At 39.5% G+C, this 26,474-nt stretch overlaps 1 protein-coding gene and 1 long non-coding RNA gene across 4 annotated transcripts in view; one reads left to right on the forward strand and one right to left on the reverse strand.

Annotated features, from left to right (window-relative positions):
* ltn1 (listerin E3 ubiquitin protein ligase 1) overlaps positions 1-26,474 on the forward strand; it is a 156,638-nt gene that overhangs the window by 53,591 nt on the left and 76,573 nt on the right. For all 3 annotated transcript variants that reach the window (XM_078559905.1, XM_078559908.1, XM_078559906.1), the window contains 2 exons: positions 1,970-2,215; positions 24,823-24,976. In XM_078559905.1, the coding sequence (XP_078416031.1) occupies positions 1,970-2,215; positions 24,823-24,976 (400 nt within the window). The remainder of the gene's footprint in view (positions 1-1,969; positions 2,216-24,822; positions 24,977-26,474) is intronic.
* LOC144691627 (uncharacterized) lies at positions 13,098-18,122 on the reverse strand. The gene is made up of 3 exons (XR_013579179.1): positions 17,939-18,122; positions 17,343-17,508; positions 13,098-15,996 (listed from the first exon to the last, which is right to left on the reverse strand). It is a non-coding gene; the product is annotated as an uncharacterized LOC144691627 (long non-coding RNA).

Below are 26,474 nucleotides of genomic sequence, written 5' to 3' on the forward strand. Positions count from 1 at the left end.
GTATAAATTTCATCACATTTCTAATTCTCTTTAGCTCTGAAGAAGGACCATGCAGACTCGAAACTTTAACCCTGTTTCTCTCTCCACAGCTGCTGTCAGACCGACTGAGTTTTTCCAGCATTTTCTGTTTTTATTTTAGATGAGAATTCACGTTGTTCTTTAATACAATAATGATTTGTGTCTTAATTTGTTTCCAAAAATGGGTCCTGAAAGACAGTGAGGTACTTATTTTATCCACTAGATATGAATAAGGTACTTTAAATTTGTTATTTTTATCACTCATGGATAATTTACATTGCTCTGTTTCTCATGTATGCAGTGTTAGCTTGTAAAATTGTAAAAAAGTTCACCCTTCCAAACATGTTGGAGAGTTTCTTTTCTTTTCCTTTCCCATCTTGAGACAGCAAGTCTTCACTTTTTCATCTTCCAAAGCACAAGCTTGCCTGAGTAAAGTTCTTTGCATTTTGTAATATAAACATGCCAGGTGAAATTCTTTTGCAGTACGATAACATTTCTAAGTTCTGCCTTTTTGATTTCATGGAGAGAAAAAAAACCTGATATCACTTCTCTGTGCTGAAGTTTAATTTTGAAGAATAAAACTTTAGTCATAGCCTTTGAAACATGATTGAAAATGATTTTCATCTTTCCTCATGGTACATTCTAAAGTTTTAGTAAAAATGGGTATTGCAGTGCATTAGAGGAGCAAAATAAGTTTCTATCCACAATCGCCAATACTGAGAGTTCATGATCTGTTATGGCAAGGGCAAGCAGGGGCAAGGTGTTTTCTCCACTTACGGGTGAGGGAAGGGATAAGTTTTGAAGGTGAGTCACCTTGGGATGCTCATGTGCCTTTTAACAGCGAGCTCAAAAGCATCATTGATAGTAGTATGGAAATGGGTAGTCTGTCTGCTCATTTAGCTGAGTTTTGAAAGAAAAACAAAAATACCTGGAAAAACTCAGCAGGTCTGACAGCATCTGCGGAGAGGAACACAGTTAACGTTTCAAGTCCATATGACTCTTCAACAGAACTAAGGAAAAATCGAAAAGAGGTGAAATATAAGCTGGTTTAAGGGGGGGGGAGGTGGGACAAGTAGAGCTGGATAGAGGGCCAGTGATAGGTGGAGATAACCAAAAGATGTCGAAGACAAAAGGACAAAGAGGTGTTGAAGCTGGTGATTTTATCTAAGGAATGTGATAATAAAGGTACAGATAGCCCTAGTGGGGGTGGGGTGAGGGGAAGGGATCGAAATAGGCTAAAAGGCAAAGATAAAACAATGGATGGGAATACATTTAAAATAATGGAAATAGGTGGGAAATGAAAAATCTATATAAATTATTGGAAAAAAAGGGATCAGAAAGGGGGTGGGGATGATCTAAAATTGTTGAAATCAATATTCAGTCCGGAAGGCTGTAAAGTGCCTAGTCGGAAGATGAGGTGCTGTTCCTCCAGTTTGCGTTGAGCTTCACTGGAACAATGCAGCAGGCCAAGGACGGACATGTGTGCATGAGAGCACGGTGGAGTGTTGAAATGGCAAGCGACAGGGAGGTCTGGGTCATGCTTGCGGACAGACCGAAGGTGTTCCGCAAAGCGGTCACCCAGTCTGCGTTTGGTCTCTCCAATGTAGAGGAAACCGCATTGGGAGCAGCGAATGCAGTAGACTAAATTGAGGGAAGTGCAAGTGAAATGCTGCTTCACTTGAAATGAGTGTTTGGGCCCTTTTAGCTGAGTTTTGACATGGCTTATGAGACCAAAGATCAGAATGTCATAGTCATTGTGACACTGAAGGAGGCCATTTGGACCATCGAGTCCATGCTGGCTCTCTGTAGAGAAATCCAGTCAATCCCATTCCCACACTCTATTGTATACATATATATAATATTAGCCAAAATTAGACTATAGTATCAAAAGGCAATCCACATAGTCTTAGAAATATGTTGTATTTTTAAAATTTTATTGCTTTGTTTATAGAGTTCTTCATTGATGAAGTGTATATTGAAAGAATAATTGACAGACTGCACAGTGCGCTTTCTAAGGATTTCTCTAAAGACCCATCTAAAACTGGAGCTCTGGAGCCATCGCTTTCATTCATTTGTGATTTGGCATCTAAATTTTTCTGTTCCATCAAGGGATGTTTGCAGATGTCGTCAGCAGAAGATCTTCTTTACACAATCTTCCAGCTCTGTGCCCAGAGCCAGGAGAAGACTCATCTCTCAGGTGAAGCACAATGTTATAAAATTAAGCTTTTTTCCCTGCATTTTCAAGCTCATGCAATTTTAAGGTGTGTGTATGTGTTTGTATTTTAATTAAACTCCCATCCTGCTTAGAAATGTTAGCATGGCATTATGCTATTGCAAGTCCTCTCTGGTGGCTTATCTATCATAGAAATAGATGTTTTAAATTAAATAACTTGCTGAAATTGTTGTATAATATTTTGACTTTTAGTTTGAAACAAGGTTATAATTAGATATAATTACAGTCGCAGAAGCAAAGTACAATAGAGTCAAGGTCAGAACCTAATACTGCAATAATGCACAGTTTACTACATGAGAAGAACTTGACCTTAGTTACAAATGTTGGTCATACCCTTTTCTAAAGCTTCCCCAGCTGAGTCCTTAAACTGAAGACTTCTGAACAGCCATTCACATTCTCCGGTATAGAAGGATTAAACTGACAAAAGGGTTAAGAAGCCCCACTTCCCATAAACTGCCACCACATGCATATGCACAGATACACAAAAACTGCTCACATCTGCCATTAGTTACCCCTCAGCAGTGAAATGAAATATATTTCAATCATAGCAATAAGCCATTTTAATATGCTCTATCTGAAAGTCATTAACCCACTACCAGGAGTCAGATGATTAGCAACCAGGAGTCTGATTCCTATAAATCACCTGACCACTGAAAAAGATCACTGGCAATATGCTTTCACAAACATTTTGGGAATTGGACTTGAGATTTTTTAATTAGCTCATTACTTTTTCTACAACATGGAGGGAAGTTGGTTTGAGATTTTTTTTTTAAATGACAAGCCTATTTTCTTAATAGAAATAATTTGTCCATCGTCTTTCATTCACTTGATGTATGGACCTTTGCTGCTGATATATTTACACTGAAAGTAGTTCTAGTGTAATTCCACTTACTTATCCCCCACCATTGGTAATCATGTGTTACCCGTTTAGGCCCCATGCTCTGGAATTCCTTCCATATTGTGCCGCTCCATCTCCCTCTTTTAAGACAAATCCTTAAATCATACCTTTTTGATCAAACTCCTGGTCAGCCTCCTGCTATCTCCTTAGTTGCACTACAGACCAGTTTTGTCTGATTACGTATCTATGAAGCACGTTGGAATATTTTTTCTATACCAAAAAGGCTATATAAATGCAAGTTGCAGCTGTAAGTTATTGTCATACAAGATAGCTAGAAGGAGGTTGCTAAAGTTCACCATGCAGAATATTCCTGCAGTTAATGCTTTTCTGCTGCTGAGAGATGTGATTGCCTTTGTGTGATGTTGTTCACAATGCAAAATGGAGATCCAACTAACTTTTTCCCTCTCATCCTACCAGCTCTGGCTCTGAACAATATGGCTATAACACTGAGCACCAGTACATTTGAACCCCTAAGGAAACCACTTGCCTCATTTATTATTTAGTTTACATTTCTAATTTTGCCTTTTTTCAAGCTCCCAGTTCAGCTCCACTCAGATATTTAACAGTCTACTTATTTCTTTACCTTTTGTGTTTAGCCAGATATAGTGTAGCTTCTATTGACATGTTCTCACCTCCCAGCAATTTTGATGGATGCGTCTTCATAAATGTTGCCATGAAAATGACAAGTAACCAATTAAGACAGTTAATGAGCTACCTGCAAGGGTTAATGAGGCACAGTCCGGTGATTCAGGCAGCCGTCCCCATGCAGCTGGCGATGTGAGGCAACCCTTGGACATGGGACTCAGCTACCCTGAGGTGGTAACAGTAGTGATGAGGAGCAAATGTTCCAGAAACAAATGCAGCTTCTTGGTGCAGAGGGATGAAGGGCAGGGAGAGTCTGAAAACACTATGCTCACCATAGGTGTACTGCCAAAGGCTCAGCTTGCTGGACATGTTGGAGCAACAGTGCTGCCAGAGACGGCGCCTATCAAGGCAGGTAGTTGTTGATTTGTATGCTTTCACGCAAGAAGACATGAGGTCTCGTCGATCACTTAGGCACGCCCTGCCAGGAGCCATGAAAGTGACAGTGGTCTTGAACTTTTTTGCTGCTGGGCCGTTTCAAGGGGTAGCAGAGGACCTATGTGACATCTCACATCTGACCACCCATCATAGCATTGTGCAGGTGACAGATGCCCAAACACATGGGCATTGAATACATTGACTTCCAGACCGATGGGGCCACACATGTACAGAAGATTGTGTCTTTGCATCCATGGCAGAATTCCCTCAGGTGCAGTGTGTGTTCGACTGTGCCCGTGTGACCATCAAGGTCCCGATGGAGCAGCCAGGGGTATTTATCAATAGGAAGGGGTTCCACTCCCTCAACCTACAGCTGGTATGCAATCACCATAAGCATTTTCGCATGTGTGTGGAAGATTTCCTGGTAGCTGTCATGACTCCTTCATCCCGAGGCAATTGCTCATGCTGCAATTCACAGGATCACAGAATCTTTGCAGTGCAGAAGGAGGCCATTCTGCCCATTGAGTCTGCACTGGCTCTGAAAGATCATACCACCTAGTCCCACTCCCTTCCTTATCCCTGTAACCTTACACATTTTTTTTTCAGATAGCAATTCAATCCCCTCTTGAATACCAAGACTAGGAGACAAGGGTCATCCATTGTAGAAATAGCGACTGGCACAACCCTACAACGGAGGCACAGAGTTGCTATAATTGCTACCATCTCACCACCATTGAGTAGACCATCAGACTCCTGAACCTAGAGGTGTCTGGACAGGATAGATAGGAGAAAAACTGTTCCCATGGCAGAAGGCTCCAGAATCAGAGGACACTCAAGTAAGGTGATTGGCAAAAGAACCAGACACAACATGAGGAAAAACATTTTTATGCAGTGAGTGGTTAGGAATGCACTGCCTAATAATATGGTGGAAGCAGATTCAATCATGACTTGCAAAAGGGAATTGGATAATTACCTGAAGAGAAAATATTTGCAGGGCTGTGGGAAAGAGTGGGGGATGGGACTAGCTGTGATGCTCTTGTAGAGTGCCGCATATACACAATGGGCTGAATGGGTTCCTTCTCTGCTGTAATCATTCTATCATTCTGTGGATGGTCTCCTCCATTCTCTGTTCAAAGCTCTGCAGTACCTCAAGGATCACCTGACATTTGGGCACACATCGTCCATTGTTGGTGCCCTCTTTTTTTCACTGAAAAGTCAAGAGTGAGAAAGTTAAGACTTTGGTGTTGTCCATCACTGCATACTGCAATTCACTCAGGTGTGATGTTCATGGCTTCAGTGTCACCTCCTGCACAAGTGCTTGTAATGTGAGTGCTGCTCATGGCTCAGGAGTGCACTTGGGCATGCTCGGCTCATATGAGTGCTAGTGGCTCAAGAACTGGAGGCCTGTCTTTTGGACGTAATATTGCCCAACCTGAGAAGGTTGTTGAAGCGCATGCTGCACTGCACGCACATCCTGCTGACCACACTGTGGCTGATCACCTCTTGAGCCAAATCCATCCTTGCCTCCTTTGTCTGACTGGTCCCCATCCTCTTGCTGCACTCCGGAAACACCAGAGCTGCCACCAACTCCAACAGCAGCTTCAGCGAGGCTTCAGCAAATCCACAGGTGCAAGCCATGTTGCTGCTCCACTGCATACTGGCCTCTGCCATTGGCCACACTCATGGCTGCCTTTAAGTTAGTCCTGCCACATCAACGTTCATCTCCTCAATGTGTCCACTGATCTTAATTGTACTGTGAAAGCGCCAGCGGGTCCCTAATTAGCTGCCTCCTTCAACGTATCGCAGATATCCAGCAGCAAAGCTGAGTGGGGTCGGGACTTTGGAATGATCCCGATGTCAGGCTTCGACTCTGGAATGAATATTCAGCCCATGAATATTCGCAAAAGGGTATAAAGATGAGTGCAGCAGCTACTGGCCAGTCAGTGAGAAACTTCTGGAAGCAATAATCTGGAACAAAATTAATAGTCACATGGACAAGTGCAGGTTAATTAAGGAAAGCCAGCATGGATTTCTTAAGGGAAAATTGTGTAACTAACTTGCTGGAGTTTTTTGAAGAGGCAACAGAGAGGATTGATGAGGACAATGCTGTTGGTGTGGTGAACAAAGGGCATTGATACAGTGCCGCAAAATAGACTTGTGAGCAAAGTTGTAGCTCATGGAATAAAAGGGTCAGTAGCAACATGGATACAAAATTGGCTGAATGACAGGAAACAGAGTAATGGAAACATCCTAATGGATGTTTTTCAGGCTGGAGAAAGGTTTGTAGTGAAGTTCCCCATTTGTCAGTTTTGGGACCCTTGCTTTTCCAGACATATATATTGATGACAAAACAAAAACAAAAATACCTGGAAAAACTCAGCAGGTCTGGCAGCATCTGCGGAGAGGAACACAGTTAACTTTTTTTTTGAAAAATATACTTTATTCATAAAATATCTGGCAGAACATTCCAAAACCACCATCACATAAGTACAATCAGATTCAACTTTTACACATGTATCACAAGGTGCATCAATACAATCAGTGAATATTACAATCATTTCAAATGGTCAATGCAGACAATCAGACAGAGGTATTGGAGTTATCAGCATACATCATGTTGCACTCTGAGGTGCTTCAATACATTTATAATACACTTAGTATTCACTGCATGCATTCATTTTGAGCTGTACAGCCCAAGGGGCTCTCAACAGTTCCCAGTCCCTCGGTGCACTGTGGCAGAAAGGTCTTAGACAGCGACCTTTCCCCATTGCGCCTTTGCGGTGGCTGCCCCAAGCTTTAGTGCATCCCTCAGCACATAGTCCTGGACTTTGGAATGGGCCAGTCTGCAACACTCGGTCGGGGACAACTCTTTGCGCTGGAAGACCAACAAGTTTCAGGCAGACCAAAGAGCGTCTTTCACCAAGTTGATGATCCTCCAGCTGCAGTTGATGTTTGTCTCGGTGTGTGTCCCTGGGAACAGCCCGTAGAGCACAGAGTCCTATGTCACAGAGCTGCTCGGGATGAACCTCGACAGAAACCACTGCATCTCTCTCCAGACCTTCTTTACAAACACACAATCCACAAGGAGGTGAACAACGGAGTCGTCCCCACCACAGCAACCTCGAGGACAACGTGCAGAGGGGTGAGACTCCTGACGTGTTGGAAGGTTCTGACGGGGAGGGCCTTTCTCAGCACCAGCCAAGCTACATCTTGGTGCTTGTTGGAAAGTTCTGGCGATGAGGCATTCTGCCAAATAACTTTGACAGTCTGCTCGGGGAACCATCCCACAGGATCCACCCTCTCCTTTTCCTGCAGGGCCTCTAAGACGTTACGTGCCGACCACTGCCTGATGGACTTGTGGTCAAAGGTGTTTCTCTGCATAAATTTTTCCACGAGGGACAGGTGGTGCGGCACGGTCCAACTACTTGGAGCGTTCCGCAGCAGCGTGGCCAGACCCATCCTTCGCAACACCGGGGACAGGTAGAACCTCAGCACGTAGTGACACTTGGTGTTTGCGTACCGAGGGTCTACGCACAGCTTGATGCAGCCGCACACAAAGGTGGCCATCAGTATGAGGGCGATGTTGGGCACGTTTTTTCCCCCTTTATCTGGAGGCTTGTACATCGCGTCCCTGTGGACACGATCCATTTTCGACCTCCAGATAAAGCGAAAAATGGCTCGGGTGATCGCCATCGCGCAGGAGTCTGGATTCTTTTCCCACCTATTTCCATTATTTTTAAATGTATTTCCATCCATTGTTTTATCTCTACCTTTTAGCCTTTTTCGATTCCTTCACCCCACCCCCACTAGGGCTATCTGTATCTTGCTTGTCCTGCTTTCTACCCTTAATTAGCACATTCCTTAGATAATATCACCACCTTCAACACTTCTTTGTCCTTTTTGTCTGTGACATCTTTTGGTTATCTCCACCTATCACTGGCCCTCTATCCAGCTCTACTTGTCCCACCCCCCACTTAAACCAGCTTATATTTCACCTCTCTTCTATTTTTACTTAGTTCTGTTGAAGACTCATTCGGACTCGAAACGTTAACTGTGTTCCTCTCCGCAGATGCTGCCAGACCTGCTGAGTTTTTCCAGGTATTATTGTTTTTGTTTTGGATTTCCAGCATCCGCAGTTTTTTGCTTTTATATATATTGATGACCTTGACCATGGTACTGGGCACAATTTCAAAATTTTCAGGCGATACAAAACTTGGAAGTAGTGTGATCTATGAAGAGGATAATGTAGAAATCCAAAAGGACATGGACAAGTTAGTGAAACAGCAGATGATGCTCAATGCAGAGAAATGTGAAGTGACTCATTTTGGTAAGAAAACATGGATAGATAGTATAAAATAAAGGGTAAAACTCTAAAGGGGGTGCAGAAGCAGAAGGACCTGGATGTGTATGTGAATAAGTCATTGAAGGTAGCAGGACAGGTTGAGAGTGCAGTTAATGAAGCATACAGAATCCCAGACTTTATTAATAGAGGCAGTGAGTATAAGAGCAAGGTTATGTTGAACTTATATACGACACTAGCTCGGTCTCAGCTGGAATATTGCATCCAGTTCTAGGCAGCACATTTTAGGAAGGATGTGAAGGCATTGGAGAAAGTGCAGAAAAGATTCACGAGAATGGTTCCAGAGATGAGGAACTTCAATTATGAAGATAGATCGGAGAAATTAGGACTGTTTTCCTTAGAGAAAAGAGGGCTGAGAAGAGATTTGTTAGAAGTATTCAAAGTCATGAGGGGTATGGACAAAGTAAATAGGGAGAAACTATTTCCATTCTTGGAAGGAATGGGACCAAGAGGGCACACATTTATAAGTGATATGAGAGAAACCTTTTTGATGTAACAAACAGTTCAGGTCTGGAATGCACAGCTTGGGAGTGTGGTGGAGGTAGATTCAATTGAAGCATTCAAAAGGGAATTAGTCTGTTTTATGAAAAGGATGAATATTCAGGGTTATGGGGAGAAGGCGGGAGAACAGCACTAAGTGAATTGCTCTTTCAGAGAGCTCATGCAGAAACGATGGGCTGAATGGCCTCCTGTGTTGCAACCATCCTGTGATTCTGTGTTCACCAGATTTAACATCTTCAAGCAGATTGTATAAGTAATGCCTATTAATTTTGGAAAGGTTTCTAAAATAGGTTAGATTTTCCCCCCTAGCATTTGTATTAGATTCAGTTGAGTTTGCGTTTCCTGATATCAGAGAGTTAGGTCAAGATGCTGTAATTAACATTTAATTTTTTTGTGGAATGACCAATGATGACACACATGTTTATGATGAGCAAAGGAAAATGCTTAGTACAAATGGAGATTAGTGCCTGATTAGCAGTTTATTGCCTGGTATGTTCTAAGAATATGAAATGCAGGAGTTGCTTACGAATCCTTTCTCGTGATCTTCAGTATTGTTCTCAAACTGATGCATTACTGTATTAGTTCAGGGAACCTGGGTGATTTAAAACAGAAACAAAAATATAATGATGTTTTTTCTTTGTTAACTCACCAGCTCCCGTGAAGATGCCAGCTGGTGGCAGATATGATTCCAAAGCAGCTATATGTTATTTTATCCAAATAGCATTCTTCAGTAGTGAGTTAACCCCCTCCCCACCCCCCACACAATTTCCAAAAGGAGCCAAAATGATAGTGAACAGGAGTCAGATCAGAATCCTGACTGCTTTTTCCCACCTCCCCTTTGCCCAGGGAATATGAACCCTGGCAGAGATCAGGTTACCTGGCACAAACCAGAAACTGAACTTGGATACTTTGGCCTGTGTAACTCAGTACCAAATTGGGCACTGCCTTTACCTCCATCCCATTTATATAACTGAGGTTCCTATGAAATCATTTTGGTAATATGTGCAAAGATAGGCAGAATTGTAAACAGTGCAGATGGATGTATAAAATTACAAAGCAATATTAATAGATTAAGTGAATGGGCAAAACTGTGGCAAATGAGTTTCAATGTAGGCAAATGTGAGGACATCCACTTCGGACCTCAAAAGGATAGAACAGGTACTTCCTAAATGGTGAAAAACTAGAAACAGTGGAAGTCTAAAGAGACTTGGTGTTGCAAGTACACAGATCATTAAAATGTTATGAACAGGTAAAGAAAATAATCAAAAAAGCTAATGGAATTTTGGCCTTTATATCTGGAGGAATAGAATACAAGGGGGTCAAGTCATGCTTCAGCTACACAAAGCCCTGGTTAAACCAACCTAGAGAACAGTGAGGAATTTTGGGCACCGGATCTTAGGAAAAATATATTGGCCTTGGAACAGGTGCAGCGTAGATCTACCAGAATAATACCTGGACTCCAATGGTTAAATTATGAGGTGGGATTACACAAAGTTGGATTGTATTCTCTGGAATTTAGAAGGTAAAGAGGTGATTTGATTCAAGTTTTCAAGATATTAAGGGGAACCGATAGGGTAAATTGGGAGAAACTATTTCTGCTAGTTGATGCATCTAGAAGTAAGGGGCATAATCAAAAAAATGAGAGTCAGATCTTTCAGGGGTGAATTTAGGAAACACATCTTGATGCAAAAAGTGGTAGAAGATTGAAACTCTCTTCCTCAAGCAGTAATTAATGTTAGATCAATTGTTAATTTTAAAACTTAGGTTGAGATATTTTTGTTAGCCAAAGATATCAAAGAAAATGGGGCAAAGGTGGGTGTATGGAGTTAGGTTGCAGATCAGGTATGATCTCAATGAATGGCAGAACAGACTCGAGCGCTAAATAGCCTACTCCTGTTCCTATGTTAATCTGAATCGGCCGCCTTAATACTGCTTGATGGATTTGGCAACAGCAGGGAAAGTGACTGCACATATATAGAGACACTGAGACCGGAGACTGAAAGAGCTGTTGCTATTTCTGACTTATATCATTGTTACTGACTATTATTAAATCCATTTTTCTCTTTATGTAACTGTGTCTGAAAGATGCTGAATGCTGTTATCTGATGCTTACGTGGGTCTTGACACACCATGCAAATCCTGTGCAGCTGCAGTTAATGCAGAGTTGGAGGAATAACTGGCTGATAGTGCTACAGCCAGACTCCAAAATCTTTTATTTGCTGCCAGAGTACCCATTGTTTGTATTTTCTACCATTAGCACTTCGGTTTGTTGGCAACAGCTGAAAACCTGGTTTTAAGAGGTTGTTGCTGCCTCTGACGGAAACAGTATTGGATTGTTTCTGCTCGAGGGTTGATGCTGATGAAGTTCCTTCCTTGTACTCTGTAGTATGAATGAGAATTAGGTAATGTAGCCTGAGGATCTAAGCTTATTATTTTCTGTTATGAAGCACATAGTAGATAGCTTAACAAGTATTGTTGAGCCAGATATTGGGAAGTAACTTAATTATATCTGCCTGACTTTTATTGATAACTATTTTCATCCCACCCCAACCCTACTCAGAAGAAAGTGTGACCAAGCTTCAGTCAGTGCTTCAACAGTAATGTGCTAATACAGGGAACTCAGCACAACAAAGGAACCAATTTTTGTTACTACTCCAAGATGCCGCACATTAGTACATCAACAATGCTGTGCTACATGTGGCTTCGCCCTGAAGAATATTTTTAGCATTAGCATAACTCCATGCAATAAATAATATAGTGCCACAAAGAAGGTTTGGATTCTTCAAAATCAGCATTTTAAACAGATTATACACCTGAGTGGTGACATGAAGCAAGTTAATGACATACGACAAACCAGAGGGGTCTAAAGTTGTTTTTGTTCATGGGCCACTGCTCATCATAAAGCTCATGGGTCATGTATAAACAGACAAAAACGTGCCTTTTAATCTGCTTAGGCTCGCTTATGGTTTCTTACTTTCTCACATATTTTTGACGGCTTGGCACTTTTCTCATCCCTCCTACAGATTAAAGTGCCGCTCTTCTTCCCTCTCACCCATCCTCCCCAGTGCATGGCTATGGGTAGAAAGCCTTGATGTTGTATGGCATCCCACCTACATTAATAATTGTTCAATTACTTGGAGAGGTAGGAAGTCACCTGGAATCTGCTAAGAAAGATGAGTGGTCTTCCATTTTTTTGGTCAGATAGCACAAGTTAACAGACTGCAGGCCCTAGTTTTTGTATGCTACCATTGTTGGTCTTTTTGCTTTCATTAAACATGTTTAATGTTTAAAGGTAATACTTTGCATGGTATAATTCTGTCAGTTTATTTAGACTATTTTTACTTGTGTTGCCTAATGCATTATTAATTACAGTGCTAATATGAAATACTTTTCTTAGGCAGGGTTCCAAAATGTGCATTATAGTGAATCTGAAGTGCTTTATAATGGTCATCCTTATAAAATTCCATCACGTTGTTGACATGTGCAATCCATTTGAGAAAAGTTGCAATTGTTAAAGAAGTAAATTGTTTCTTAAAAGCAGTCTGTAGGTGGTCAATCTAGTTGTATGTTATTCTAATGTCTTTAAATCCATTTTAAAGAACACTTTAATGGCATTATTAACCTTTCATTCCAATGTTTTTGTAAAAGGATGTTCTGAATATTCTATCTCTCAGTAATAGTATTTTGTCCATTTACTCACTTGGTCCCCCTCAGTTGAGACCTTTTTTTATCACAAGTGAAATATATAGTAAAATTTCTGTTCTCCAGCACTCAACTAACCAGAATTCAATATTAACACGAATTCTGGGGTCGGGTCTGTTTTTTGATTGGAGATGTCAGGCTCACTGGTAATAATTATTAGTGGCCTGTCCTCACTCTGGTCTCAGCCTTCCACTGCTCTGCAGCATCATCTCCCCTTGGCACCCGCACCTCGAGAACTCAACACCCGCATGATTATCCTGGAGCTTTCTCGTTGGATGAAATGCAAAAGTCACCCTATATTTCAGTTAACCAGCATATTTGATTAACCAGCATCTCCCATTCCTGGAGCATAACAGAGATTTTCCTGTAAGTGTTTTTAGTACAATTCACAAGGCTGAAACATTGACCTTTATTCCAGTTTGACAGATTAAAACATAGTTACAGAAAACATCTCAATAAAGTCTTTCAAAATAATGGTTTAAAATATCTTTAGTTTTAGTGATACAGCATGATAAGATGTACAAGAAAGCACTTTTCATACGAATCCACTCACATGCATATACAAAAGCTAAAACTGCAAATCTGAAAAAAATAGAAAATGCTAGAAACACTCGTCAAATTAGTCAATATGTGGAGAGAACAGAGAAGTTAACATTTCAGGTATAACCCTTCATAGGGACATAGCACTTAGAAGCAGGAGTAGACCATTTGGCCCTTCAAGCCTGCTCTGCCATTCAATAAGATCTTGGCTGATCTGATTGTGGTCTCAAATCCACTTTCCTGTCAGCTCCCCATAGCCCTTGACTCCCTTATCTATCAAAAATCTGTCTAACTCTGACTTGAATAAATTCAATGACCCACCCTCCACTCTTTATTAATCAGAACTGAATAGAATTACAGATTAATGTATTTGAAGGAACAGATAAAGGGGAAAACGTGTAGCAATGCATGTACATGTACACGTCTGTAGACCAGCATTTATTGCCCATCCCTAATTGCCCTAGCTGGCACCCAAGAGTTGTTGGTGGTTATGGTCCTTGTCACTTGAAAGGAAGAAAGGTCAGATGTTTTTTGAAAAAAATGCTGGATGGGATGAAGGATGAATTATGGAACTGAGGACCAATACTATCCAAACACTCAATGCTGCTGAAGAGAACATGTATGCAGTTCTGCAATAGTAGAGAGGCAGTAATTCATGAAGTTGTGACAGCAGTAATTAGAGGAACATTGACTCTCACAGCAATATTGGTGATCATGGGTGGATTAAAGAGGAAGGCTGAAACTTGAACCGTTTAAACATGCCCTCTCTTCCATTTTAAACATTTTACGATTCATTCTATTTTTTCTCCTATTTATTTGTGTGCTTTTCCCCTTCTCCATTTCTTTTTAAATGCTGATCTACTATAATTTTTTATGATGCAAATTATATATGAAATGTTAACTTGGCTGTTCTCTTCACAGGTGCAAACTGAGTCACTGACTGTTTCTAGCACTTTCTGACCACATGTATTTAACTGATACTTTAAAACTCTTTTACTTCTTCCATTTAAAACAACTAAAATCACCAACTCACAATTCTATTGATATATTTTATTCCAACTATTTTTGATGTAGAACCTCTTGAGCAAAATCAAATTAAAGTTTTATTTTGGTATTAAGGAAATTTTGTTCAGTTCTTGATATCATTGATGGAATATTGCAAGCATATAATCTGAGTACCAAGGCAATGATTCAATTTCATAGGGTGAAGTGGCAGTTAAAATAGTGAGATTATTTTGTTATAAATCTGAAGCAGTTTCTGAAGAAAGGGGCAAAAAGAGAATGGAACTTTTGGGATGGCAACCTCTGTACTAGGGCTAAATAAGTAGCTATCTGTTGATGTTTGTCTTACTTATGGTTAGTGGCAGTTGATCTGTGACCGGAGTGCCCAACATAGCACTGAGATTCCTCATAAATTTGACATTATTGCTTTAATGTTGTGATCAGGCCAAACTATAATGTCCTGAAACTGGCTAAACAAAAAAAAACTTGCTCTGGTACTGGTTTTCAGAGACTCGTATCTGATTAAATGTTTCTTAAGAATGGGCTTGGAGACCAGAGAAGTGTTAATTTAGTAAAATAATATTTTAATAATAAAGGTACTTGTGATATTGAATAACATTCTTCCTGCCATAGGACATTTAACAGCTATATATTACATGAACTGAAGTCTTAAGAAATAGCCAGCCCTGGAAGCATTCTCTCGAACAACTGACAACCTAAGATGTAAAACAGCAACAGAAAAGAACTAGTTGTTCAATATACCTTTTAAGAAATGGAGTAATTTGAATTGGCAGAATAATTTTAAAATAGTAAGAAAATTTGTACATTTGATTTTAATTGTAGAATTTTGTCGTAGGGCTTCAGGTTAGTTTAGTGATTTGAAAATAAATCAAATAAATAACTAGCCTCATTTATGTATTCTCCCTTCAGTTATAAACTGATTTCCAATATATTTATAAATGTTGATGTGTGATAGAATTTTCAATTACTTTGTCAATCTTTTTGCTTTTTATGATGCATTAAGCAATGTCCTCAGGGTATATGTGGCAAGATTTTACTGTCCCTCTTGAAAGTCCCTTAACAGACACAGCAAAGTACAATCTTGTAATACTAATATGTGTTTGAAGATCTTTCTCTAAATCTTAGATAATATTTCAGCTTGGCTTTGCCAGCATTTAACTAGCTCTTTATGTGGTCAATGAATAATTCAAGTAGACCCCCTGTAATTGGCAGTATTTCACTTATGAAATCATCTGTAATGAAAAATTTTCTTGGAATCCCAATATTGGCATTTTAAATGTCAGATAGTTTTAAAAATAGTAACTAATTCTTAATCATGTCAATTATTCAAACTCTACTGGGTTTGTTGAGCAGAAACAGCTGAATACGGGGTTTTTTTGCTTACAGATAGGTTGGTCTCCTCTGGAGTATGTGGAGAAAATGGTGGTTGTTTGTCGTGAACAGTCTGTCTCAAAGCATGTTGCATTTTCTTTTGACCTTTTGATTATATTCACTCAAGTGGCACATTCACATCTGGAAGAAATGGGATCCTTCTGTAGCAGCAGTAGTGAGCAGCTGAAACTGATATCTTATGCATTCCAACAGAAATATAGATTGTATTCCTCAAAGAGATCATAAAAGGATGTTTGTCCTTGGTAGTTCTATTCCTAGATGGCACAAGGCATGATCTTTGCAGAAAATATGTGTTCAGTGCAGTATTGTCTGTAAGGCAGAAAAATAAACAGAAGAGAAATTATATTGAATTTATAGAAGTGGCTTTGTTTTTGTTACTGTGGCAAACTGGACAGCAGGCCCAGTGATACAATACTGGCCCTGTATTTCAAATCCAAATTCCTTTTTAAGTAAGGAATGACTGCAAGAGGTTGCTATGGTTCTGATGGAAAAAGGCAAATGATTGATTTACTATGGAGTCTGAGTGTTTGCTCATGCACTGCTTAACTGTTTTCCTGGCACAGATTTTATGATTTACCTTCCTAATTGAAAATGAATGGCTATTCTGATTCTATTACAAAACATTACTTTCCTTTTTTAGTTAATTTTAGTAATTTACTACATTTAGTATATTGATACAAAAAAGAATTAATTGGGCAGTACTGAACTTTTTTCCCAACACTGTAAACTGAACAGCGTATCAATTTGGTCAAAAGGGCATGTAGATGACCTTGTCCCATGTTACTCTATAACCAGACTGTTAGGAGGTGTGTGAGAAAGGCTTGTTGTATCACTGTCCAACATTTTCGCACCCTCCCCCCGCCACTCCTCCTGTTGGGAAATGCCTTTCCTCTCTTCAATACCAACTTCATATGGTCCAACTAAAATCTAGAACAAATTATTTCTCATCTGCTTAAGCTGTTACCATGCATTGGTCTTATTAAAAGTTTAAAAAAGATTTGAAAGCGAATACAAATTTCTATATCTTTGTGAAAATAATAGATGACTTATTAATGGCAATTAATTTTAACTCGTTTTCTCAAACGCCATTCATTTCTGTTCCTTTTTTGCTGTTTTCTTTGTAGAGAAGATATGACAAAGAGCATATTTTGCCTGATGGACAGGTATTCCAGTTGTAAGGCCTTTGAATGTTTTTTGTGTCCTACGTTTTAGAGCTTTCATTCTTATTGGTTCGGTGAATTTGTCGTTGTTAACACATTTGCAGTCCTGGCAAAATGTATAATTATTGATCTTGTTGCTCAGTCATCATAGTGCAGGTTAAATGGCATGTGGTGTCCCACGTAGCCTGACTTCTCCAAACATGCCTCCATCTTTATCTGAGAGGAACACATACCCTTACAGCAGCTCAGTATTTTGTTTCAATGCTGTCTATTCTTTAACAGCTTTTAGTAAGACTGTCAATAGGACCAATTCATTCTGAAATATGAACGATCTGGTTCTGAAAAAAACACCTGTTTGCACTCTATGGATTTCAGTGTTCTTTTTAGAACTAGTTTATTTCATCATTCCATCTGTTGTCCATTCTCACAACAGCAATTTTTGTAATAAGGTGTGCTAAAGAACAGCCAGGGAAGAAATATTGTTTTTTTTGTTACCTGATTTAGAAAGGCAGTGGACCTTTGCGAGAGAGTTTAGGTCTTATGCGTTTATTTTCTCTTGTAGCAGACTGTTTGCATCCTGAGCATCGAATGATACGGTTTACTGATTGACTAACATCTTCCGTTGGCTCTGTTTCTGCCCAACGTGCAAACTGCTGGAGTCCTAACAAAGGAATAAATGAATCAAGTCAGGATTTGATGGCTTACTGTGACTCTTAAAAATGTATCATCAATACAGCAACAAATATGAATACAGCTAGTTTCAACCATGAGAAAATGTTAACAGAAACTAAATGCTACTGCAGAATAAAATAAGAATCTTGCATATGTTGCTTTCAACTTCTAAAGCCTAACTGAACATGTTTACAGCCTAAAAAGGAGAGTAACATGATAGAATGCTACAGGCATTCACTTAACTTCATATTAATAACAACTACTGCCATGCAAGCTAGCCATAAGAAGCATTGCTGTTGAAAACTGATGTTACTTGTGACGCAGTAAAATGATTTCAGCACATAGTTTAAAATGTTGTTTATCTTGGTCTGAATTACAATTTGCACTCGACGTACTCTTTGTAAAAATGCAGCGCTTACCTTCACATACTGAAGACATTGCTATCAATATGATTAGAAGAACAATAATGTATTTAGCATTCATTATTTTGCTGAATATATGAATATTTTTAGTTACTAATACTGTAAGAAAACCTTCTTCACCATATTTAAATACATCTGAGTGACTTCCTTTGGTTGCATACTAGGAGAAAATTTCACTTGAGCCTTGATTGAAACGGTCTGCAAGCAGTTGCACTATTATGTGGATAGCAGTGCAGCCAATCATGCAGACCACGTAGTTCAGCCTATTGAATTAGTGTAATGCACATTAAACCATGCCTCTTAGTTCTTCTTTGGAACTGCAGCCCATTAAAACTCCTGTGTTTTTGCTTTGCCAGATTTTGCTGCATTGGAAATGCATCTTACTACTGACAATTATTTAAGTTATATTTCAGAGAACTGTGCTGCAAATCTTATTCAACAAGCAATGTTATCCTAAGTTAAAATGAATTTTAAAAACATTACTTTTATTGTTACTTAATACTCTTACTGAATTGATTTGTTTAAATGTTACAGATAAAATGAAACATGGATAACTGGGATATCCTGAAACAGAATGCTGTTGCTTAATTGTACTGAAATCCATACTCCGTTACATTTTGTGTACATTTAACACGTCGTAAAAGTAGAAGTTGATAGTAATTTTACAGTAATTAGAAAACTTTTTTCTGTTCATTTGTATAGAAAGTGGATATGTTTGTATCATTCACTATGATTTTCACTCTACTACAGGTTGCATGCCATAATAATCATTTTTTTTAACTACTTAAACTGTTGTAACCTGCAGTACTATTTTCACCTAAAATAATTTTAATGTAGTTTAAATGTTTAGAAATTATAAGGGACGATTAAAAATAAATTGGAAAATTGGGTAGAGTGTATTCAAAAACACTTCAGCAGAACTCAGATGGAACACCTTTTAAAGGTTTAATGCTGATCACATGAATACTGATGAACAGGAAGATTTGGTCCAACTAACATGGTCTATACAATTCTTGTGTAGCACAATAGATAAATTTTCTACTTCACCCAAAACCATCTCCTGGGAGAGGCAAGAAATCAGATAAAAACCCAGGCCGATTTGCAGGGGGAAAAAAAATCAGAGAAATTCCTCTGTAACCCTCCCCAACCATGGTGATTGAAGCCCTGGATATTTGCTTGCATTGCTTACTTTTTGTAAGTAGGAAGCAGATTCAGCTCTCACAGGAACACGAGTCAGTATTCAAAAGTTCCTCTACTCTCTGGAAGAGGAATCATCTCCTGATATCTAATTTGGGTCTAGTCTTATATAATATAAAATTATGACCTCATATCCTACATAATCTAATTAATTGGACCAAATTGGATTTTGACTCAGTGACTATGAAGGAACTGTGGTACAGTTTTAAGTCAGGATGGCGTGTGGTTTGGAGGGGAACTTAGAGGTGATGATGGTCCCATGCCCTTGATCTTCTAGGTGGTAGAGGTCACAGGTTTTGAAGGTGCTGTTGTAGCAGGTCTGGTGAATTGCTGCAGTGCATCTTGTAGATGGTATGCACTGCTGTCACTGCACCTGTGGTGGAGGGAATTTAAGGTGGTGGATGGGTGCCGATCAAGTGGGTTTCTTTGTCCCGAATTCTGTCGAGCTTCTTGGATATTACTGGAGCTGCACTCGTGCTAACAAGTGGAGAGTATTCTATCACTTGTGTCTTGTAGTTGGTGGCTTTGAGGCGTAAGGAGGTGAGTTACTCACCGCAGAATTCCCAGCCTCTAATCTGTTCTTGTAGCCGTAGTATTTATATGGTTGGTCCAGTTAAGTTTCTGGTCAATGGTAGGCCCCCCGGGAAGTTGATAATGGAGTATTCAATGATGGCATTGCTATTGAACATCAAGGAGAGATGGTTCGGCTCTCTCTTGTTGAAGAGAACCATTGCCTTCACTTTTGTGGTGTAAATGTTACTTGCCACTTATCAGCCCATGCCTGAAGGTTCTCCAGGTCTTGCTGCATATGGGCACTGACTGCTTTGGTATCTTATTACAGACAGGGAAGAGATGTGGGATAATGTCCCATTTTTCCCACCTGTTAACTGACTGCAACAAGTTGTATTTTTAGGAGTGTTCTAACCCCTTGAATGCTGCAAATTTGCAGAACAGGCACAATACAGGCTTTCTTGTAAGTTTAAAACAAAAGAGAGGATAAAATTTTATTTGCACAACACTCAAAATGTAATCACAATGAACGCCCGCTCCTCATCCACACAAGACACACACACGCACAAGAAAAGATGATTACACAAAAAGGGTAGCTTGCACTGATATCTTTATGCAAGGACTTCAAAAGTCACTTCTACGCTTTTTCTTCAAGATGGCGTTGGAAGCAGTACAGGCCTGAAAATTCCCTTTTTAGTATGCTGAAGGGAAAATGAAGATCAGAGGCTTCTGGTGATGGAATTCCCAATGTTACTTCAAGCAGTAACAGGTTTCTGGCTTTTCCAGTCGAAGCTGTGGCCCAACCTCTGTAGCGATAAAAATATAATCTTGCAGGTATAAGAAAAACTCCACTTCTCTGCCTGAGATGACCTTTTCGAGGCAGGGTGCTTTACTTTTTAGGACAAGATGTCTTCCCTCTGAGGTCCTTGTCCCAGACTGATTTCTCTAGGCTGTTCTTTGAATAATAAGATATTTGCTATCTTCAGCCCGTTTCTGCCATGTGATCACAGTATTCATGACCCAGATCAACTGGCCTTTGGATTATTAGAGACCAGACCCACGACCCAAGTTGTGTGTCGGGACACTACTGAAATCCTGACACACTGACCTCTATGGGAATTGCCCAGGAAGTTTCACCTTCGAATAAGCAGCTCCCCTGTTCCCCAGGACCCTCTCAGAATATCTCCAACTTTGAGCTAGAGTCAAAGACTTTGGACAGTTCCGTGGGACTTACCTGGATAGTTATCCAGGAAATGTTAGACAGATTAAAACCTAGTCTAATATTTGGGTAACTACAAAGCCGACTCTTCAATACACACTGACCCAACCCTCCCCTGACTTCCCCCCCCCCTTGACTCCCTGACTACCCTCCCGGGCCACCGCCCCGATCCAACTATGCTCCCAACCACACTACGTCCCCCCGAAACCCGACTAACCTCCAACCCGACCACTCCTCCTGACCATCCAACTATACCTCCCAACCAGACCTCACTAACCCCCACATCCCGACTGCACACCAACTCGACCTGACTACCCCTCCCAACCCGACTACCCCCCGACCCACCTATTCACCCACCTACTACCTCACCCGTGCCACCTCACTCACCCGCCACCCTCCCCACTCAACATCTAACAGCCATTGTTACTTTAAGTATCTTCAGTTGAAATGGAGAGAGGCAATCATCAACACCTGAGTAGGTAGTTTGCATTTTAAGTGACTTCCCAGAGATATGCTAGACATGTCTGTACAGAAACCACAAAAGAAGTCATCTGACTCCCCTAGACGCCATTTTGCCATAGCAAATTATCCATATTCTGAGTATCTTTTAAAAAAGTAAAAATGTCCATCGTCTTCATACATTGAGGGCTGTTTGAAGCAAGAGTAACAATCTAAGGAGCTATAAATGGTACTGAACACTGCAATCAGCAGCAGACATCCCCACTTATGGCCTTATGTTGGAAGGAAGGCAATTATTGAAGCAACTGAAGAAGGACCTTGGGCACTACCCTGTGAAACTCCTGTAGCAATGTCCTGTAGCTCAGATAATTGGCCTCCAACAACCATAACCATCTTCCTTTGTGCTAGATATGACTCCAACCAGTGATGCATTCAGCCATTAAGCATCAGAAGAATGAACTTCATTTCCCTTTAATATTATGGCACAACAGAAGTAGGAACATCGAAAATAACTTGTGATGTTAATTTACTAAAATTGTGTTTAATTATTAATTTCATTCATTGACATGGATTTACAATTGTTTTTTTCAAACAACTTATTAATTGCACTGTTGTCAAAAATAGTCAGGTGTTTGTGGAGCAATTCTAAGTAAACTACAATGTAAGTTTATTACTAAATACTATCTTAGTTCTGCAATTTTCCACTGATACCCTGAGTCTCATCATTTGTTGTTGCAGCTACAGTTTTTTAAAGTTCACTTTCTTTTGTAATCTGAACAACATTTGGATTTCTATAATGAGATGGAGTTATTTAGCCAATTTTTCCCCTTCACTTAAACTAATCACTAATTTACATTTGTCATGGTGAACAAACTAAATCAGCTGTTGTGTTCTGAGAGAACTAATTTTTCATTACCAATGCTGTTTTAAAAGACAGACTTTTTAAAGCATTTTGGATGTTGACAGTGTATTTACTGTATTTTTTTAATTCTAATTGTCGCCTCTAAAGTCTAAACCCTGCCACTGCTAGAGATTAACTTTTCGGAAATCTATATTTTGTTAGGAAGTACTCTGTTTTTACAATCTCTAGAAAATATTATTTTGTCTTTAGAACGTTAGTTTGCTTATTAGATTGAATCTTGTCTGAAGCGCACATACAGATGATAAATGCATCTATACAACTTGCATTAGTAAGAAGATTACCAGAAAAATGAGTAATCAAATTATATTTTCACTTTAAACTTTAAAAAAAAATCAAATTATCTTCTGCCCATCTGTTGATAGTCAATTTTTTAGAATGCAAAGCCCTGAAGGAAAAGAATAACTAAAGTAAGCGTTGGTCCTCTAGAGAGTGAGTCTCAACAATTAATAATGGGAAATAAGGTAATGGCTGAAGCGTTGAACAGATATTTTGTGTCTGCCTTCACTGTAGAAGGCACAAATAACATCTCAGAAATAATTGCAAATAAAGAGGTGAAAAGGAGGGCGATACTTAAAACAATTTACCATCACCAGGGAAAGGGTACTGAGAAAGCTATTACGACTAAAGGCTGACAAGTCCCCAGGACCGGATTGCTTGCACCTATAAATCTTAAAAGAAATGGCTGCTGAGATAGTTGATCCATTGGTTGTAATTTTTCAGAATTCCTTAGTTTCTGGAAAGGTTCCCTCAGATTGGAAAATAGCAAATGTAACTCCTCTATACAAGAAAGGAGGGAGATAGAAAGCTGGAAACTACAGACCAGTTAGCCTAACATCGGTCATAGGGAAAATGCTAGAATCTATAAGGAGGTTAGAGCACGGCACTTAGAAAATCTTAATGCGATCAGGCAGAGTTAACGTGGTTTTGTGAAAGGGAAATTGTGTTTGACTAATTTATTAGAGTTCTTTGAGGAATAACAAGCAATGTTGGTAATGGTGAACTTGTACGTTTGGTGGATTTCCAAAAGGCATTTGATAAAGTTACTACACAAAATAAAGCTCATGGTGTAGGGGGTAACATATTAGCATGGACAGAGCATTGGTTAGCTAACAGGAAGCAGAGAGTACGGATAAATGGGTCATTTTCAGGTGGGTGAGCTACAACTAGTGGAGTGCCACAGGGATCAGTGCTGGGGCCTCAAATAATTACAATCTCTATCAGTGACTTGGATGAAGTGATTGAATGTATGGTTGCAAAATTTGCTCATGACACAAAGATAGGTAGGAGGGTAAGTTGTGAAGAGGGCATAAGGAATCGGCAAAGGGATATTGACGGGATTTGTGAGTGGACAAAGATTTGGCAGATGGAGTATAATGTGAGAAAATGTGAACTTGTCCACTTTGGCAGGAAGAATAGAAAAGCAGTGTAATATTTGAATAGAGATCACAGAACTCTGCAGTACAGAGGGAACTGGGCGTCCTGGCACCTGAATCACAAAAAAATGAATATGCAGGTACAGCAAGTGATTAGGAAGACAAATGGAATTTTGTTGTTTATTGCAATGTGAATGGAATATATAAGTACGGAGGTTATGCTACAGTTGTGCAGGGCGTTAATGAGACCATATCTGGAGTACAGTTTTGGTCTCCTTAAGAAAAGTTATAATTGCATTAGAAGCAGTTCAGAGCAGTTTCACTCAACTGATTCCTGGGATGAAAGGTTTATTTTGAGGATAGGTTGGGCCTGTATCCATTGGAGTTTAGAAGAATGAGAGGTGATCTTATTGAAGCATATAAGATCCTATGGGGACTTGGCAAGGTGGATGCTGACAGCATGTTTCTCCTTATGAGAGGGACTAGAACCAGGGGGCACAGTTTAAAAAAATAAGGGGTCTCCTACTTAAGATGGAGATGTGATTTTTTTCCACAGAGGGTCGTTAGTCTGTGGAATTTTCTCCCTCACAGAGCAGTGGAAGTCTTTGAATATTTTTAAGGGGGAGCTGGATAAATTCTTGATTGACAAGGGAGCCAAAGGTCAAAGTGGGTAGACAGGAAAATAGAGTTGAGGCCACAATCGGACCAGCATTGATCTTATCAAATGGCGGAGCAAGCTTGAGGGCCCAAATGGCCCCTCCTGCTCCTAATGCATATGTTTGTATGAACAAACTGTCATCTCATTGCAAATTGTATTAACACCAATTTTTATACATGTTGAGATAATGGGAAATTGTAGTTTGGCTATTTTATTCTTCATTCCTATATAAAGTGCATTCTGTGATATCAGTTTCCCATCAATCATTCTATTAGCACTTATACACTTAATATGTAACGTGTTTAAGTCTTCAATCTTGTGGCATCTTAATTTTCTTTTACCACATCCACATGCTTTAAGTCAGAAAATGAAGCTTTGATAAATGCACCCTTGAGTATCCCTTTGTACAATTTATACAAGCAATAATTTTAGAGGAAATATTCCCAAATCTCAGATAAAGTCTGAATGACTGCAGGATACTGAAGCATGTTAATATACATTTATTTTTTGTTTGAAAAATTGAGTTTTATTACTCTGTTTTAGATGCTGATCTGCATAAACTACAACAAACCTGGCTGCTGGGATTAACTTCACTGATCAATCAACAAAACGGAAATTTTAGAAAATGTGGTTTCTTTCATAGCTCTGCAACGTGGCTGAAAAGTCAAGTCCAAACATCAACACTGGATGCGAAGAGGTATTATTTAATGAATAAGTTCGCCCTTTCTCTAATATTTTCTTCACTGGTAAATATATTTTCCTATGAGAAGCTTACTCTTATCCAGCTTAATAAGTTTAGTTTACCTGTTGTGTAAAGCAGCTGCTTAGTTATATAGCATACTTGATTGGTCTTATAATATCCTGTGACATGTACATTATTACATTGTGCAGTAAACCTGAGATGAGGCATTTTCGCATTATGTATTCCTGGCAATTGCAATTACTCTTCTTGAACTTACGGTCATGAGAATTATGTAGGAAAGCCCAGCTGTAGTGTGATGACAAGAACGTTGCTCAGAGCTAAGTGATTTCTTATTGCATACAAATATTTTGTTGTGAAAAGAATTATCAACGAGCGAGCGTATCATTAGGTATTGAAAGGATTTTGAACAAACTAGTGTTTTGGATAGATATTTTAAATTATATTTAATTATATAACTAAAATAGTAAGTAATCCAGTGGTATGGTTCATCAGTGCATTACCCCACAGATTGTGAGAGTTAGATTCAAAATCCAGTCCCTGGATTTTAAAATACTTAAGATGGAAAGCCTGGTGAATGGAGCAGTGGTTTTTAATGTTGCCAAAGTGCTGACCTCAAAGAAGGGAAAGGACTGATTTACAGAAGTAAGCACTTCAAAGGTTGAATCAGAGGCAGCATCAACTATACCTCTAGAAGTAGATCAGAGTGTGCAACTCTCTTGTGAAGAAACTGTAGCCAATTGAGGTGGCCAAATCAAAGCAAAACTAGGTGAAAGGAAAAATGCTCTTTTAAAGTTTTTTTTTAATTTGAAAGCATGGTGGCACATTGGGGGGAAAAAACTAAAGGCTAACCAAGTTTATTACACCATAAGTTAAGAATACTTCCATCAGATGCAAATTATTTGATAATATCCAAAATATCTGAATGACCTGACACACTGATTTTAAAATCACAATGCTCCATTCTGTCATCAGGAGAAAATTGGCATTTATTCTTTAAATAGGTGGTTTAACTCTCAACTTTTAAAGAGATGGTAAAAATGTTAAAATAGATTTTTTTTTTGTCTGTTTTTTTTATATGATGCAACCATATATTTTATCAGACAGCTGTGTTAACCATCTGACAATCAGTGGCAGTCTTCTGTCTCATAAGACAGATCTTTGCACCATGGTGGTCAACTCTGTTAAGCACTGCCTGGTGTGGCTCAGGAACCCACACTGGCATGCCGGTCTTTGCCGTATTTGATGCAGAGGAAGACAATGGGCTGAGAAAGTGCACATTTCGCTGGCCTCTTTTTCTCTGGGTGTCTTCTTGGCCAGCTGAGCTATTCGATTGTGCTCGCTTCTTCAATGCCCTTCCAAATGGTCAGACTCCAGAGGTCAAGGCCATCAGCGACTGTCTCCCAGTTTTTAGTGTGAACATCTGTTCATATCTTCACAACTCACTTGCAGGTTTCCTTATAGCAGAGGTATAGATGCCGAGGAGGTTGTGACC

The sequence above is a fragment of the Cetorhinus maximus genome, chromosome 16, assembly GCF_964194155.1.
Source record: "Cetorhinus maximus chromosome 16, sCetMax3.hap1.1, whole genome shotgun sequence".
NCBI classification, from domain to species: Eukaryota; Metazoa; Chordata; class Chondrichthyes; order Lamniformes; family Cetorhinidae; genus Cetorhinus; species Cetorhinus maximus.